General features: G+C 45.0%; 1 protein-coding gene across 1 annotated transcript in view; it reads left to right on the plus strand.

Moving 5' to 3' along the window:
• The window catches only part of LOC147457603 (uncharacterized), a 110,753-nt gene that overhangs the window by 65,551 nt on the left and 27,051 nt on the right, over positions 1–18,151 (plus strand). The window contains exons 3-5 of the mRNA XM_086512472.1: positions 724–987; positions 1,069–1,371; positions 1,457–1,561. Coding sequence (XP_086368598.1) covers positions 724–987; positions 1,069–1,371; positions 1,457–1,561 — 672 coding nt within the window. The remainder of the gene's footprint in view (positions 1–723; positions 988–1,068; positions 1,372–1,456; positions 1,562–18,151) is intronic.

Raw genomic sequence — 18,151 nt, forward strand, 5'->3', positions numbered from 1 at the left:
GGACTCATGAAAATATTCCTGGTGGCATCTCTGCTCAAGCATGGCCAAAGCCGCATATCCTGTAGTGCGGTCTATCCACAACCACCTTTGTCATGGTGAAATGCCCTGCTGAGCTGGCAAAGGTGACTCCCAGGTACACATAGAACTCCACCACCTCTACCAGTCCGGCCTGCTGCCATAAGCATTGCAGCCGTCCGAACCACTCTCGAAGTGTGGAAGATCATTACCTTGGCCTTCTCAAAGTTCACTGTCAGCCCTCTATGGATAGAGAACTGGTCAAGAACCTCAAGGTGACTTGTTTATAACATGTTGTCTCGTGAATCTCTTGCTAGCTCCTTGCATATCCTGGGTTATAATACTGATGCTGTTTATAACACCTTGGCTAGACCAGGTCATCCGTCTGAGTTTTGTCTTGTTCTCTCAAAGGGCTCTGTTCAATCAGGGCACTGCCTTGGCATGTTCCCGTTCTCATGCCCCTTGTTAGGTTGCCAGGGCACAGAGGTTTTTCCCTTTTTGTATGGGTTGTCCTTTGATCCTTCTTAGTTGCATTGAGTCCATTCACGCTCACACTAATAATCTCCACATTCTTTTCCCATTGTGTTCATGTCGCAGTTTGGATCCTCTTGTATGGCTTCTTGAATAAAATTCAGCTCTGTTCTATGGCTTCTTGAACTGATTTGTGAAAAATTCTCTGTATCAATCTTTCAATATTTTGTGTATCAGGTTTTTGACTGGATGAAGGTTAATAAAAAGCTCAGAGCGCAAAGCCTATCTGTGTATATAACATTGATGGGGAAGGCAGGGCTTCATTTTAAAGCCTTACGTGCCTACAATGGGTTGACAGATTTGGATTTGAAGCAGAACAAGTATGTGGGGAATGCACTTTTGAAAGCACTTATTGATGCAGGCAGCATTGAGAAGGCATTTACTATTTTTGAGGAACTAAAGTCAGAGGGTTTTCAGCCGGACGCGTACACTTACAGCACTGTAAGTGTAAATATTTGGAAGCAAATTAGCAAACAAACGTGCCATGTTATTTAAGCTAATCTAGAATTTTCTGCCATGAAGGTCATCGCAGCATGTGCCAAGCGGCCAGGCGCATATGAAAAAGCAATGGGTTATGTCGAAGAAATGTCATCTAGAGGGTTGAAGCCTGATGAATTTATTTATTCATCCTTGCTTCACGTGTGTGCCCGATCTGGTCTCGAAAATGAGGCAAACGCTCTGTTTGAGGAAATGCAAACCAATGGTATAAAGCCAGCTCCTTATCACTATGCACCATTGCTGAATATGTATGCTGAAAAGAAGAAGTCAGAGGAGGCTGAAAGGGTGTTTGAAGACTTCCAGAAAGCAGGGCTGCCATTAAATGAGGTGGGTGTCATGATAAAGATATGTTTCCGATGAAGTTGCAATGGCTTATCTCATTCAACTGTTGGCAGTACTCGCTCTGTATCAGGTAATATTGAATTCTTTGATGAAAGCGTACATGAGCTGTGGCAAAATTGAAGAAGCAACCAGAATTTTTGAAGAAATGCCATCACTAAGTTGCCCTCCAGGAGCAGTAAGCTAAGTGTAGTTTATTTTGTGCTTTTATCTAGAGTAGCAATTCTTTGATACAAGCTTATTTTTGGGTTGTTCACTTAGTCCTCTGTTGATATAGCTAGTTGCCATTTGTTCTGGTTTTAGCGAGTGCTGTTTGTTCACTTAGTTGTCTCTTGTTATAGCTAGTTGCTGTTTGTTCAGGTTATGGCTGACAGTGCTCTAAAAATTGGAAACATTGAAGTAGGCTTTGACTTAGTCTGAAGAGATATGAAGCCCAAAAGCTAGTAGGATTACAGCTGCCAATATTTGGACTACATCATTCCTTTCTTAGGGAAAGTTTTTAACCAGTCTCTACCGATGAAGTCCCTGTGGAAGTTGTTCCTTCCATACCTTGACTGGGGAATCTTGAAGGTTAACTATAGTAGCCTTTCTGTCATAAAACACACAATATTGAGCGCTCCCAAGTTCGGGTGTGGTGCACCGGGCGTGTCGATTCCTAATCTGTGTTTTTGAAGAGTCGCAGGTAACCCAAGAAAGAAGGGCTTGTCCAGCCTTCCCTCGTTCCTCTTTTTCCACTCATTGAGAGCGGACCTTGTATTTAACGGCATGCCAATCGACGTGAGGTGGGAAAAAGCAATCTTGGTGTGAGCGCAAGGCCGCCTAGGGGTGCACCCGCAGGAAAGCTTTGTACTAGAGTACTAGAGTACGAATCAAGGAGGGAAAAGGTAAATTATCCCACATGTACTGGTGCAAGGCTGTAGAGCTACTTAAAGCTCATTTCATGAATGAATAAACACAAGTCTATTTTGCAACACATCTCCCTTGTTTATGGTGAGCTTGTGATGGCTTAGCAAATACTCAAGATCGTGTTTATGAGTCCAAGTTAATTGATCTTGGAACCTAATTCGCTTGAGTGATAATCTAGCCAACGCACACTCACTTGTGTGCACAATGTTTCTCTTTCATGCACCATAGCTAGCACGATCCCATTCCCATCAAGGAGTTGAGTTTGGGTAAGAGGAAAGCCTTCTTAAACGCATATTGCAAGCCAAGAACCCCGAGTATTCAAGAACCCCACGCACCCCGAGTACTCAAGAACCCTGAGTACTCAAGAACCTCAAGAGCTCAAGAACTCAAGAACCTCAAGAACCCAAGTACCCAAGAACTCAGTGCATGGTCATTACTCGAAGCGGATTGGATACTTTGCGTGAAGGTGATGGGAGTGTAGTTGGAGAAGACGAAGTTTCTAGACCAGGACGATTGTTCCCCGATCTCCATCTACGCCACGGATTGCACGAAACCCTATGGAGGCTTTGGTCAAGTCGATGATGGAGATGATGCGACAACGAGAGGCACAACGTGCCAACATGGACTGCGACTGTGAAGAAAGAAGGGGAGCTATGGAGCTTCGGCGTGAGCAAGCACGCGAAGCTCAACGCTTAGCAGCTGAAGAAAGAAGGGCAACTATGGACCTCGAGCGTGAGCACGCGAGGTTCAACGCATAGTGGCGGAAGCAAAGCCTGTGGCTATGGAGTTAAAACGAGAGGTGTAGAGAGACCAACGCATGTAAGAGTTGGTTCTACAGGTACTCTCTACGAAAGGCGAGCCACTCAAGGAGACCAACGAATCATCTCGTAGCGAATCATCCCGTAGCACAGGTAGAGGCGACTGACTCTTACAATCCAGTCACTTAGAAGTTGACGTTTAGTAAGGATGATGGTAAGATGGATGCATCTGTGTTTTTGGTTGCATGAATTGAATGCTTACTTTGCGACTAACAAGAAAACAAGTAACATTAAAGTTTTGACGACTGCCATATATCTAGCAAGGGATGTCATTGATTGGTATCAAGCTTGGCAGGAGTCACAATTGGCTACGCATCTTGAGCATGCCGAGGAAGGCGCACCCCTCTCTCTCAGTTGGGGCGACTTCTAAGACAAGCTCAAGGCTCGCTTTATGCCACCACAATACCTAGATCGGTTAAAAGAAGATTGGTGTGGTCTTAAGCAAAATGGCACTCTTGTTATGCCTTTTTCTAACCGTATTTTGTAGATCAGCGTCCAATTATGCAAATCGGATGCCGACCGAAAAGAGGCTTTCCTTTTTTGGGTTAGACAAGTACATCAAGTTTGACGTGCAAGTCTTCAACCCTGCGAAACAATGACGTTGTCAAAATTGCTCTGGCACAAGAAATGAAGCACAACAAAGGTAAGCCAAAGGAGAACAAATCGAGTACTTCTTAGAAACAACCGAATGGTAAGACCACTAGTAAGCATGACGATAATTCTTCTACACCTTGCGCACAGAACTCTCACAATGATGATAAAGGAAAGGCTAAGACTCAGGAAACCCCTAAGTTGACGCCTGATGAAAAAACTGCTCAAGGTATCTTAGGAGGTAGGTTAACTTTTGAAGAACGAGCCGTATATGCAAAAGAAAGAAGATGTTTTGAATGTCACGCTAAAGGTGACATTAAACGAGTTTGTCCTAAGAAAGCACCTAAAGAACCCACAAAATCCACATCATCTGTTAATGCACTCAGTGAGAACACTAATGTGTCCGAAGTTTCTCATGATCATGTAGATGAGTCTCTCATGCAGTGTTAAGGTCATGTGAATAGTCAACGCATTGTGATCTTGTTTGATTCGGGTAGTATGCATGACGTGATTAGTGATTCTCTCGTAAAGAGCGCACGTTTAGAAGCTCTTTCAATAGATCCCAATGTGATCTCTAGTTTTGCTCCTGGCATGCACTCTTCTTCCACGCATGAATGTCCTGATGTGACAGTGTTAGTCCAAAATGTCGGTTTTCGTCGTAGATTTGTGGTTTCTCCTCTCAAAGGTTGTGATTTGATTTTTGGCATTAAGTGGTTTAAAGGTTATAATCCATGCATTGCTTAGAAAGAAAACACTCTATCTCTCATAGTTGAAGGAGCAACTCCCGTGGTTCTTCGCTGTGACAAGAACATTCCGTCCTTGCCACTAGTCTCTCACTCTCATGTTTCGAAAGAGTAAAAAACAACAGTCTCATAGTTTCTCTCAGTACACAGTCCCACAGTCTAGAAAAGAATGAGTCATTGGATGAAAAGGAATCTCTTTCTATCATAGTAACAGGGAATGGGCGGAATGGCCCCTAACCATATTGAAACGACGTTCCAACGGTTCAGGGCGCCGAACGGTGTCGGGAACGGAAAAACATTCCGGAACCGGAACGTAACAGCGGAATGAGCGGTCAGAATAGGCGGGTAGAACGGGTGGTAAGATTCAAAAAAAGTAGCCGTTTCCTAGCACGAGAGAGAGTGAGACAGGTGGTCGTTTGGCGGAGGTTTCAAAACTCACACAAGAGGGGGATCCTTTTTTCTTTAAAATCTTTCAATATGGCTCAAGCGGAACGGGCAACCATCAATATGGCTCAAGCCTCAAGCGCCATCAATATGGCACAAACTTCATTGGGGGGGAAGGTGGGTATCCTTCCGATCCTCTCCTAGATGATCCAAACCCTCTCCCTCAAGCTTCGCTCTCAAGAGTGAAAAACAGCCCCCCCCCCCCCCCCCCGCCGGCATATTTTAGGTTGACCGTTCCGGACCCTGTTCCTGTTTTGCTGTTCAGGGCCCCCGTTTCGGAACCCAGTTTCGGAAACGTTTCAGAGGCCCCCGTTACAGTTCCCCGTTCTCGTTCTGTATAACTATGCTTTTTGTCATTTCTTCTCCGAAGCACGATTCACGTCTTTTGTATGATAGAGATGTGATTGTTTGTCGGGATCACCAAGCATTCACGTTGCTCCAGTTTGTACCGAGTACACCTAGGGGTGACCGTCAGGCTAGATGGTTCCAGTCTTGTGAGCAATTTGGCGTTTTTAAGTTAATAATGTTTTGTTTTATCTAGTTTTGTTTCATAGCAAACAAAGTGATTTAGTTTGTTTGTTTGTTTGTTTTTGTTTATCCTTTCTTTTCTTGTGCCCTTGCGTTTATAGTTTATGAGTGCTTTATTCCCTCTTATAATTCGTGAGTTCAGACTATTTTGAACTTATGAAGGTAGATTGTGTTTCTAGTACAACTAACCTCATTGCAGATACGATCAGTCACGCAGGGCCGGTCTTGGCTCTCGAGTCGAGGTCCAAAGAACCCATTCAGGAAGTATTTTGGGTTTGCATGATTAGTCAGTACTCATTGTCCGAGTCTCTCATTCGTGAAGGCCTCTTGTATTTTCGTCACTGTCTTTTTGTGTTACCTTCTCATAGGAACTCCGTATTGCACGATGCACATGATTCACTCATGCATGTTCACTCCTTGGCATGAGACAGTCTTAGGAAAAGCACGAGCACGATTGTCTATCAAGCATTGGCATTTTGGTTGTGGTTTGCCACAGTTGATAGCTTTAGGTCGAAAGGTCAAGTTTCGATCTCATTTCTTGCATGAGTTTGGTGAACAGTGTGGCATTCCGTGCCATCGTTCATCTGCATTTCATGCACAATCATTTAGGACTAGTAGTTATTTTATCAGTCACTCGACAAGGGACGGTTATGTTTATGGTTTTGTGTTTGAAGTGGTTTCACGGATTTTTCTCGGCGGAGATTCTTGAAGAAGGTGAACCCAAGATCGTAGACAAAGTTAAAGACATGGAGTTGCAATAGATTATTTTGTGTCCTTTTCGGCGTGGCCCAAAGAAGCAAGCATTGCAGACCTTCCTGAAGTTCAAGTATCACATGATCCACGTAGCAGAGTGGGCCAGCGAAGAGTGCTTCCCAGACTCCCAAGAGTTGTTGGCAGACAATATGGAAGCCATACAGCTCGGTACCAGTACCTCACCTTGAAAAGGGGGGATGTCACGTCCATATTGAGCCCTATGTGCATGTGGACAAGCTATTCCTACTACTAGGGTTTAGGTAGCCTAGCAAGTGTTCTGGCAACCTTGTGAGCCTGTACGCGGGCCGTGCATGTCCAAACACTTGAGTAGCTGCATACTCTTTGATTGCACAATCCATGATCATTAGCATCAAGTGCCAGTACCCAGCATGAGCATTTTCAATCAAATGAACCCATTTTTGCGAGTGCATGTGATCAACCTCTTATGACACTTATTTTATTAATAAGTGACTTTTATGAAGCAAATGTGGGGGCTAATCCTACACTGCTCAACCCATCAATTTGCACCTATAAAGGGAGGTCAGGGGCGCCAATAGAGAGCAGAGGAGCAGAGTAGCAGAACCTTTCAGGAGCAGAGCCTACGTTTGCAGCAGACCCAAACCAAGCCTAGTGTTTTTGCCAGCAGACATCAGCGTTTCCAGATTCAGCCTTTAGTGTTTTGCATCAGCAGATCAGCCCTTAGCTTCGCGGTTCCACACCATTCCCGTACCAGATCCTCGCCGGAATCCACTAGCGCCATCAGATTCAGCCAGCGTTTTCAGATTTCAGCCACCAGCGTTTTTGCATAGCCTCATCGTCGCCGACACAGTTGCACAATTCAGCCCTAGGACAGCGCTCAGTTTTCAGCCAGCCTCAGTCCTAGCGTTTTTCATTTTCAGCCCTCAATCTTCATCGTCGTCGACAAGTACCACAACATCTAGAAGCATTGTACCTGACCTTGTGCAATCTAAAGAAAATACCTCTCTAGCAATAGAGAGGGGGGCCCTTGGAGGGGGGTTTGGGACCCCATTTGGTTTCGTCTCTCTCTCTCTCTCTCTCTCTCTCTCTCTCTCTCTCTCTAGCACTCTCGTACACCTTGCACTCACAGTTTCCACTCTTTGTTTTGGTCATTGCACATCCTCTCTCTAAGCGAGGCTCTGCCTTCCTCTAAAGTAAAACGAACCTTGAGCACTCGCTGTTCACTCATCCTGAGCTTACACCATCATTCACTTCTGCTGCACATTATATGTTTAGGCCCTTGGCCGGGATCTACAAGTTGGCTAGGGTTAGGCTCCGGGAGTCCTAACCCTCTGGGTCTCAGTGGCTCGACACGTTAGCAGTTTGTGACACGCGTGCGGGCGCGCGCGCACACACACCAAGGAAACACACTAGCAAAAAACAAAGAATGTACAGAGCAGAACTATGGGGATAAAATTTGCTTAAAACTTGTAATCTCTCTCTCTCTCTCTCTCTCTCTCTCTCTCACACACACACACACACACACACACACACACACACACACACACACACACACACAACACACTTTTTTTTGGTTGTAAATCTTGATTGAATTTACAAGTTGGAAACCTCAAACAGGGGAAAACCCACATAAAGAAGAGATAGAGAAGACGAAGCACCATGAGGCTTTGAAAACTAGAAACAGGCAAAGTAAATCCTATAAGCTTCAAGAGAGATGTGTCTTGCATCATGAGCAAAGTGAAGTGCTTGTCCAAGCGAAAATTGAAGTAAGGGAAAGGGTCAACTTCCATGGCATGAAACACCTGACGGTTATGTTGGTGCCATATGGTCCACATGACCCAAAATCTGACCGAACTCAAGAAGACCTCAAACGGAGACTGTGGCGGCTCGAGGACTTCCAAAATCTAGAACCTTCCTTGAGGAGAAGCAAAGGCGTAGAGCATAGGACACTTGGCAATCCTACAGAGTCTCGTTAGCCCCACGACATCTGATACAGTGAGAACAGGCGATGCGCCGCACATGCAACAAAGTACAAACCGGTAAAGCTCCCAACTTGCATCACCATAAGAAAATGCGCTCTTTGAGGGGTAGATGATTCTTCCAAATGTGAGACATCGTTTTTTGACATCACAACTCAGACTTGGATAGCGACCACACAACTCAGACTTGGATAGCGACCACAACTGATTTCTATGAGACACTATCTATGCATTAGACTGTAGCAAAGTATAAATTGACCCTGCCGATATGCAATTCAACCTGGTATGAGCGAGATTCCAATCCGAAATGCGGGAATCCGCAAGTAATTGAGGCACTGGGGAAACACCAGTAAGCAATTGCTGAATTTGTTGCCACAAATGTCGATAATGAGGTTCCCAACTCATAATGAAGAGCAACGGTAAGAAAGGAGAGGACCTGCTCTGAATCATCCACCGCTAGATCAACCTGGGATATCCCTTTTTGCAAAAGGAAGTATGCTTGTTGAGGAGAGTATTGAACTAAAGTGAGAGAGAACACTTTACTCCAGTGTATGCTCTCCAACCGAAGGGAATTACCTTGATGGGACCGGCGATAATACCAAGACAAATGCGAGGTGACAGCCTTCCAATCAACAAGCAGGGACGAAACGAAGGGACATTGTGGAATATGACCATCATGTTGTCCAAAGATGACATCCCATTTTGAGGGGCACCAATGACAAAAGGAAGGCGTGACAATACCACTCCATAAATGCGAAAGCATGAACGTCCACCAGAACAGGTAGGAGCATGGCTTTCTAGGCCAAAACATGGCAACGTAGACCCAAAATATTAGTCCCACCCAATCTCTTGGGCGTGCATAACTTATCCATGGCTAAAAAATGCAACCCCTTCTTGTGGGAGGATGTGCGCTAGAAATGCTCCAATATGCAAGACTTAAGACCCAAGGCACCGTTGAGGCAAACAGGATTTTACATAAGCCATCATAATGCATTGGACGATTGTGAGCCGCACATGCAATGGCCAAGTTGGCAATTTCCAATAGCTTTGCTTTAATTGCAATCATTGGAGTACTCGGTCTAGTTTCTGTGTCGTGGACACATTCCAACTGATCGGACATCCCAGATGACGTACTATGACCCAAGGAGGAACAATCTCCCAATTCCAGAGAAGCTTGTGCCAATCAAATTTATTCAAAGGCAGTAACTTGGATTTACGAAAGTTGACCTGCAGTCCAATTGCCAAACCAAACAAATGCAGAACATGCATGATCTGCTGTACATCCTCCTTATGGTTCGTGGCCATAAATAGAGAGTCATCAACATAGATCTTGCCATAAATTGTTTCCTAGAAGGGAGAGCCAGACCATGCAAACGGCCACCGGAAGTGAGGGCCTCAAAAACAAAGTATAAAAAGCCTTTTCAATGTCAACTTGCATGACCATTACATCTTGGTGAGTGTATTTTGCATATTCATGCCAATGGTAACATTCAGTAGGTTGTCTAGTGATTTGCCAAGGAAGTATGAAACCATATAGGCATTGATGAAGTCCTTGATGCAGTCTTTAATACGATTGACTATCATTTTGGCCATCAACTTGTAGACCATTGGCATAAGAGTGATGGGCCGCCAGTGAGAAAACGGCTCACAGAAAGCGTGATTTGGCAAGCTTGAGCAGCCCTCCCTTCCTTCCAAGAAAGGGGGACATCCTGCTCATCCCAGGCAGTATTCATCATTACTAGTAATTGTTGCTTAAGATGTTCCCAGAAAGACGGGATGAATTCAACAGTAAATCTATCTAACCATGAGATTTCCATTTGCCCAAGTCTAGCGAACTTGCATGCAACCTCCGTCTCAGCGAAAGCAACTTCCAAATTTTGTACCTGCTGTAGAGAAATGATTGGAGCAACATGCGATAGAAGAAGATTGCGTGCTTGTCTGGCTTCTTGCGTAAGATGGGGCGAAGCTTTAAAGATCTTCCCAAAGTGAGCAAATGAAGCCTTTGCTTACGTCCTACGATTGACGAGAATGATGCAAATGCGTGAAGGACTGTTTGCAAGCACAATCTTTACCAGTAAAGGCGTGTTGCCCTGCACGAATCTGCCACTTAGCCAATTTTCTCTCATCATTATGTCGAATAATAGTGTGAGGAGCTGAAAGTAATGCATTAAGTTCAGCCTCCGAAAGCGAGAAAGAATTATTTATACACATTAATCGTTAACATGTATCCCCGCAACTGAGACATGTAGTACTTGCCATAATCACTAACAACACATTGAACGCGCATAACAAAGCAGAACCACGCAGCATCCTTATCAGTATGCATCTCGGAGATCAAGGGTGGGATTATATTCATGGTCATATCACAAAAAACTTCATGCTTCAAATCTGCATTATTGACATGCAAAAGCCGTTTCCTTCGCAAAGGAGCAACATGAACGATTGGCCAAAACGAAAAGGCAATTATATGGGAGCATGATCCGAAAGACGTAAAGTATAGTCGATCCTCAAATCACACACAAAGGCATCATACTGCTGCTTATGAAAGAGATACTGGCGGTCAAGGTGAGCTCGGTAAGAGGATTGAACATTATGCTGGAAAGTGAATCCTGAATTTCCATCATGTAACAATGGTCACCAGTCCAATGCATTGTAAGAACCCATCATATGATCCCATGTTTGACATTCCACACACAACATATGTGACGCTAGTGGTCGGCATGATTTGGCGCATTGTTAAAATCTCCACAAAGACAAACATCCGAACGCCAACAATACAAGGAGATATCTTGCGTGATCGGGAGGTGCTGTGAAAGCATATACCCCTCCAAATTCAAAGACTTCCCGAATCCCCATTAAGAATACATTGAACCACCATCCACCTACCATCTGGGTCATTAAAAGCAAGAGTTGGCTGAAATTTGTGCGGAACAAGCATCAACACTCCTGAATAATTGGCATTGCCTGCATAAGCTATCCAATATCCCGCAAAGTAAGATGCCTGGCGGGCAAAATGATGCTAATTATGCTCTTGAAGAACTACCACACCTGCCCTACATGTATGTACATAGTGCTAGGTTAACCTTCCCTATTGTGATTGCATAACCCACACACGGTATAAGAAATGCACTTCAAAGAACTATGCATACGATATATAGTATGTACAGAGGGTAAAGGAGCTAGAGAATCAGTTATTGGTGCCCATCATCACATCTTCATATGCTGAAGAAGCAACTGCAGGTACATCGTGATAATGGCTACAAGGCATGGCCTGAAGGGTACTCGACAAGGAAGCTGGTTCACCTATAACAGCTTTCTTATGTGAACGCGCCACCTCCTCCCATCATGATAAGGGAGCTTTGATTGAGATGCAGTCTTCAATAGGAAGAAGCTGGAGTTCGAACCTTATCTGTCTCTCTGGGAACTGTCTAGGCTTCCTTTGATGTGTCCTTGTCTTTGCCTTGTCCCATTTCTTTTACTTTTTCTTTTGATACAGAGGAATGAGGAATCGAGGACATTAAAGCCTGCTTACCTTTCCCTTCATCCACAACAGGAGGTGCTGCAAAAGTCAAAGCACCAAGAGGGGGGGGGGGACTTTCTGGGAGGGGAAGGCTATGTAGGCGGTAAAGCTAGAGGAGGAGGTTGGAGGTGCGGCTCCGGACATTCAGATTGCATACGACCGAATTCACCACAAGGAAAACATGAGTTGGCGAATTTGCCCCTTTTCAGCTTAAAGGGTCGTTTCCCTACCTTTGAGTCCCCTCAGTTGATCGTCATACCTGCTGGCGTGGGGACGTCTGTATCCCACAAGATGCAGAATCTATTAGCATCTTCATCCAACCTGGGAGGGCAAACCACTTTACCCAACTGGGCAGTAGGGGAAAGAAAGTGACGCCATGTGTGGGGAAAGTCCACCACCTTCACCCAAACTAGACATTTGTGTCGAATGAGACTTTGATAATCCTTGGTAAGAACCCATGGCAACACATGTGTCATTTTCGTGTTAAAGAACCAACGGTGACATGTCAAGCAAGGCATCCCTAGCCTCACTGTCTGCCAACATGACCTCATAGAAACCTCGGGCCTCGAAGTAAACTCCTTGAACCACTTGACGCTTAAGCAAGAATTCCACCCATTGTCCTACGTCCTGAGCCGTAGGCATTTTGCCAGGAAAGAAAAGTATAACTGCATTTAGTGCATATTGGGCGATAGGATCCATCAGTTGTCTAACGGGAATAAGGACCTCTTTCTCAGGATCCGGACCCTCCTAGGCCCTACAGGCATCCTCAAAATCCTTGTGCAAGCATTCCTTAACGAGGGATATAGCGTCCACTGAAGAAGAATCGATCGCTTTGCGTGGCTTATAGATGCACGGACTATTCGTCATAAATTCGGAAAACCCTAAGTAGCAGCACTCTCACCAATGTACACCAACACACACATGCACACGCACGTGCACACGCACACACGCACGCACACGCACGCACACACAGAGACAGAACATAAGTAGAGGAAGAAAATTGTATCGACAGGATCCATCAGTTGTTGAATGGGAATAAGGACCCCTTCCTCAGGTTCCGGACCCTCCTTGGCCCTATAGGCATCCTCAAAATCCTCGTGCAAGCATTCCTTAATGAGGGATATAGCCTTCACTGAAGAAGAATCGATCGCTTTGCGTCGCTTATAGGTGCACGGACTATTCATCATAAATTCGGAAAACCCTAAGTAGCAGCACTCTCACCAATGTAAAGCAACACGCACTACACCTCACACACACACACACACACACACACACACACACTTTTTTTTTGTTGTAAATCTGCTTTGATTACTTTACAAGTGGGAAACCTCAAAGCGAGGAAAACCCACGAAAAGAAACTGATACAAAAATCTGAGCACTATAAGGCACCGAAAGCTAGAAACAGTCAAAGTAAATCCTGTAGGCATCAAGAGTGATGTCTCCAACATCATGAGAAAAATGTAGTGCTTCACCAAGAGATGATTTTAAATAGTGGAAGGGGTCAACATAGGTGCTGTGGAACATTAAGGAGTTCCTATGGTGCCAGATAGTCCACAGGGTCCAAAATCTGACCCAAGTGAAGAACACTGCAAATTGAGAATGCAATGGCCAAAGCACTCCAAAAAGCCAAAAGCGTCTATGAAAAGAGCCGGAAGGAAAACAAAGTCGAAGAGCAGTCGACACTTGCCGGATGAAGGCTTTGGAGTGGCGACAACGCCATAGCAAGTGTGGCACGGTCTCCTCAGCTTCAAGGCATCTGGGGCAGTGGGGAGGTGCAATATGCCGAGTATGCAACACACTGCCAACAGGTAGAGCTCCCACCAAGCAGCGCCACAAGAAAACCCATTCCCTCAAAGGTAGACGACTTTGCCAAATACGAGACATTGTGTGTTGCCACCACAAGGATGACTCAGAGAGCAACCACAACCGATTACCATGATGCACAATCCATATATCAGACTGAAGGATGGCATATACATTGCCAGCTGAGATGCAGTCCAATCTAGTCGTAGCTAGATTCCAATCAGAGAAGCGAGAGTCCACATCCAAAGGAGGGATGGGTGAGTAATCAGCAAGCATCCTTTGAATTCTCTGCCAAAGAGAAGAATAGTGAGGACCCAACCGAAAGCGGGACACTGCATGAACGAACGAAATAACATAACCCGAGCCATCCAGCACCTGATGCACCTGACAGATTCCTTTTTGGGCAAAAAAATATGCTTGACGAGGAGACCGCTGAACCAAAGTGAAAGCGAAGGCCCTGCTCCAATGCAGACTCTCCAAACGAAGAGAATTACCTACAGCTGATGGTCGACCATTCTAAGCCAAATGCGAAGTGACAACTTTCCAATCAACAATGAGAGAAGAAGTAAAGGGACATTCAGGAATGTGTCCTTCAAGCATCCCAAAAACAACATCCCAATAAGTCGGTTTCCAATGACCAAAAGCTGGGGTGACAATGTGCGTACACAAATGTGTGACCATGAGAGCCCAGGGTTGCTGCTGCTCCACCAATACTGGCAACAACATTGCTTCCGGGCCAAAAGATGACGTCGCAAGTCCAAATTATTTAACCCTCCAAGCCGCTTGGGAGAACACAGCTTGTCCATAGAGAGAAGCCGAAGACCCTTCTTGGTAGACAAGGTCCGCCAAAAAGGCTCTAAAATATTAGACATGAGGGACTGCAAGCGCAACCGAGGCCAGGATAACAAAGGCAAGTAAAACTGCACATAAGCCACAAGGATGCATTGGACAATCCTGAGACGTACATGAAGTGGCTACGTGGACAGTTTCCAATAATTTAACTTGGAATGTAGACGTTGGAGCACCCAATCTAGTTTTTGCATCGCCAATACATTCCAACCCAACGGATAACCCAAATGACAACCAAAACATGTGGAGGAACAATCTCCCCAGGCCATAATATCCGATGCCAGACACACTCCTTCAGAGGCAAAAGCTTGGATTTACTAAAGTTAAGTTTGAGACCCGCCGCCAATCCAAACAAGTCAAGAGTATGCATAATTTGCTGTACATCCTCGTAGTGGTTACGAGGCATAAACAAAGAGTCATCCGCATAAGCCTGACCAGCAAATTGCCATCCCGAAGGTAAAGACAGGCCATGTAGCCTGCCACTAGAAGTCAAGGAATCCAAATACATAAACAAGGGGTGAGTGGCAATCGCATAGAGCATAGCACTCAAAGGGCAGCCCTGTCTCACCGACCGTCCCAAAGGCCAAGATTCTGTAAGAGATCCATCCAGCAAGCTCGCAGAAGTGTTATGTGCATACAAGAACAGCACGACACGGGATATCCTAGGCCCAAATCCCAAGTGTTGCATGGTGCTCGCAATATAATCCCAAAGCACAATTTCAAAGGCCTTTTCAATGTCAACCTGCATGACCAATACATCCTGTCGAGTGTATTTTGCATATTCCATACCAATGATGACATTCGTGAGGTTATCAGTAATTTGACGTCGTGGAATGAAGCCGTATTGAGATTGATGCAAGCCTTCATGCAAAAAGCACTTGAGTTGGTTAGCTCATTTTGTCCATTAATTTATATACCACAGGCATAAGTGTAATAGGCTGCCAATGAGAGAATTCTTCGCACAATGCATGCTTAGGTATCAGCTTGAGCAAATCTTCTTTCCAAGAGGAGGGCAATTCCTGCTGTTCCCAAGCTGTATTCATCATGAACAACAGAGGCATTTTTAAATAATCCCAGGACAAGAAAAATTCCACAGAGAGGCCATCCCAACCAGGAGCCCTCCATCGACCCAAATCAAGCAAGCTGGCATGCAATTCCGGCTTAGTGAAAACAGCCTCCAAGTCTTGAGCTTGCCGCATCGAGAGGATGGGAGTAACATGTGATAGAAACATGTGACGCGCTTGACAAGCTGCGCTCGTGGGAGAAGAAGGGGCCTCAAAAATCTTGCCATAATGAGAATGTAAGCCGAGTGCTAGCTCTTGTAAAGTAGAGGTCCATTCCCCTGACGGTAACTTAACTCTTCGTATAGCTTGAGATTGCTTGGAGTGATGCAAATGTCGGAAAAATTGTTTAGAACAGCCTTTATCTGCAAAAGCTTGTTGTCGAGCTCGAGTTTGCCATTTGACCAATTTCCTCTCATCATTGTGCCGTAACACAGCGCGAGCAGAAAACAACTCAGTCGCTTGAGTGTCAGTAAGAGAAGAATGATTCGCCAAGTGCATTAGTTTGCTACAAGCATCCTTCGCCTGAGTAACCTGTTCCCTGAATTGTGACAAATAATCTGTGCCATAATCCTGGATAACACATTGAACACGCATAACAAAGCGGAACCAGGCTATGTCCATATCAACATACATCCGGGAGATCAAAGGCGGGATGATATCCACAATCATAGCCCGAAAAGGCTCATGCTTGAGATAAGCATTATTGACATGCAATAGCCTCTTCTTGGGCAGGCGATCATTGGCATCAAAAGAGCCAAAACGAAGCTTCAAGCATACAGGAAAATGATCCGAAAGACACATAGCATAATCAATCTTCAACTTGCATACAAAGTTATTATATTGTTGCATGTGAAAAAGATACCAGCGATCAAGCCGAGCGCAATACATAGATTGAGCATTATGTTGAAAAGTGAATCCTGGATCAGTAGCATGCGATAGGGGGCACAAGTCAAGTCCATTACATGTCATCATAAATTGATCCCACGATTGCCGTTCCGTATGAAGCATGTGAGAATACACACACACACACACGCGCGCACACGCGAACCAAGGCAGTACAGAAGTAGAGGAAGAATCGATCGCTTTGCGTCGCTTATAGATGCACAAACTATTCATCATAAATTCGGAAAACCCTAAGTAGCAGCACTCTCACCAATGTACAGCAACATGCACAACACCTCACACACACACACCAAGACAGTACAGAAGTAGAGGGAGAAAATTGTATAGAGATGAGCACACAAGGGCTGACTTATTCACAGCTCGACACAGATGTGTATCCATCTTTGTATTAGCTTTGTATCAGCTAACCCATTATATCAGCCCTCACCCCATCACCCCTCTCCACCTATTTCGTTTCAATTTCAGTTTTTCTATTCGTTGTACTTTCTGTACTCAAACATTGTATCAGATTCATCAATTGTAACCTTTTGGTCGCATAGGTCACTTTGGCCTCTTAAAGATGTTAATATAACATTTCATTTCATCTCTCTCTCTCTCTCTCTCTCTCTCTCTCTCTCTCTCTCTCTCTCTCTCTCTCTCTCTCTCTCTCTCTCTCTGGTGTTGTTACACTGTGGGGGCTGCTCGAACTCCTCTGTCTGTGACTGAAAGAAAGCTGTGACCTTCCGCTGTCGCTGGATCTCTCTCATTGTGCCCCTCTTCAAGAGGTCCTCTTTGTGTTTGCGAATTTCCAGTAAGTATAATCCGAGGCATCTTTGATCCTGGTATCTCATGACTTTAGAAAGTGGCCCAAAACCCTCTCTGAATAGACAGTGAAAGTGGCCTCGTATCTCATAGTATACTGAGCAGTGACATATGTAATGTAGCTCTGTCTTTGGCTCTATTTGGGACATCTAACAAATCCTGGACTCAGCGGGTAGTCCTCTAAATTTGCCTGTCTTGATCTCTAGCTGATGTAAGGATGTGCGTATCTGACCAATAGCACATCGTATCCCGTGGGATAGATGAGTATCCATGTTACCTGGTCTGATCACAAAACCATCTCCTTGAGTTGGAGAAGATGCTCTCTATAGAAAGTCATCTGCGTACCTAGCTCATGTGTAGGTTGTATCCATGTCCTCTTCGTATCCAGCTGAATCAACTCCTGTTTGATGAGCCTGATAATCTTTGCCTTTGTGAGGGGGATGGAGGGTGCATCAAGATAGTACTGAAATGGGGGTAGCCGGTCCATACTAAAGCCATGTAACTGAAACCAAGATGCCAAGGGGCCTTAACCCTAGGAAGAACTAGTAACAGAAGAAGAAGTCCTACCAACTTATGGGGACTCCGTCCGATGGGGCCGCAGTGACATAAAGGAATTTAAATAAAGCAGAAGCCACCCACACACACACGCAGCTGATGACGTGGTAGCAGTACGGACGCTACGGAAATTATGCTAACAGTCCTGATCTGGCAGGCCGTTACGGATTTCCGCGTTTTGCGTTGACATGCTGACGTGGCAAGCTGTATGGATTTTCGTAAATTACGTTGGCAGCTTTTTGGCATTGCTTTTTGCACCAGAAGCTTTAGAGTTCGAAGGCATTTCATGTAAATTGCTTTTGGGCCTAGGGCCTTTAAATATGAGGCCATGGGCTCATTCCGTGGCACTGTATCCACTAATGTGAGGCATAATGTGCCCATGGGCCTGATGTGTCTCAGAGTAGAAGTTGATGTCTCTCCCACTAAAACTTTCCTCAAAAGCACCCACATCAAGACGCATAGATCCATTACAATTCCAAGTAGCAACTTTGAGTGTGGTCCCATAGGTCTCACACCATCATGTGGAGCGTGG

Source organism: Adiantum capillus-veneris, chromosome 5, assembly GCF_014529385.1.
Source record: "Adiantum capillus-veneris isolate H3 chromosome 5, ASM1452938v2, whole genome shotgun sequence".
Classification (NCBI taxonomy): Eukaryota; Viridiplantae; Streptophyta; class Polypodiopsida; order Polypodiales; family Pteridaceae; genus Adiantum; species Adiantum capillus-veneris.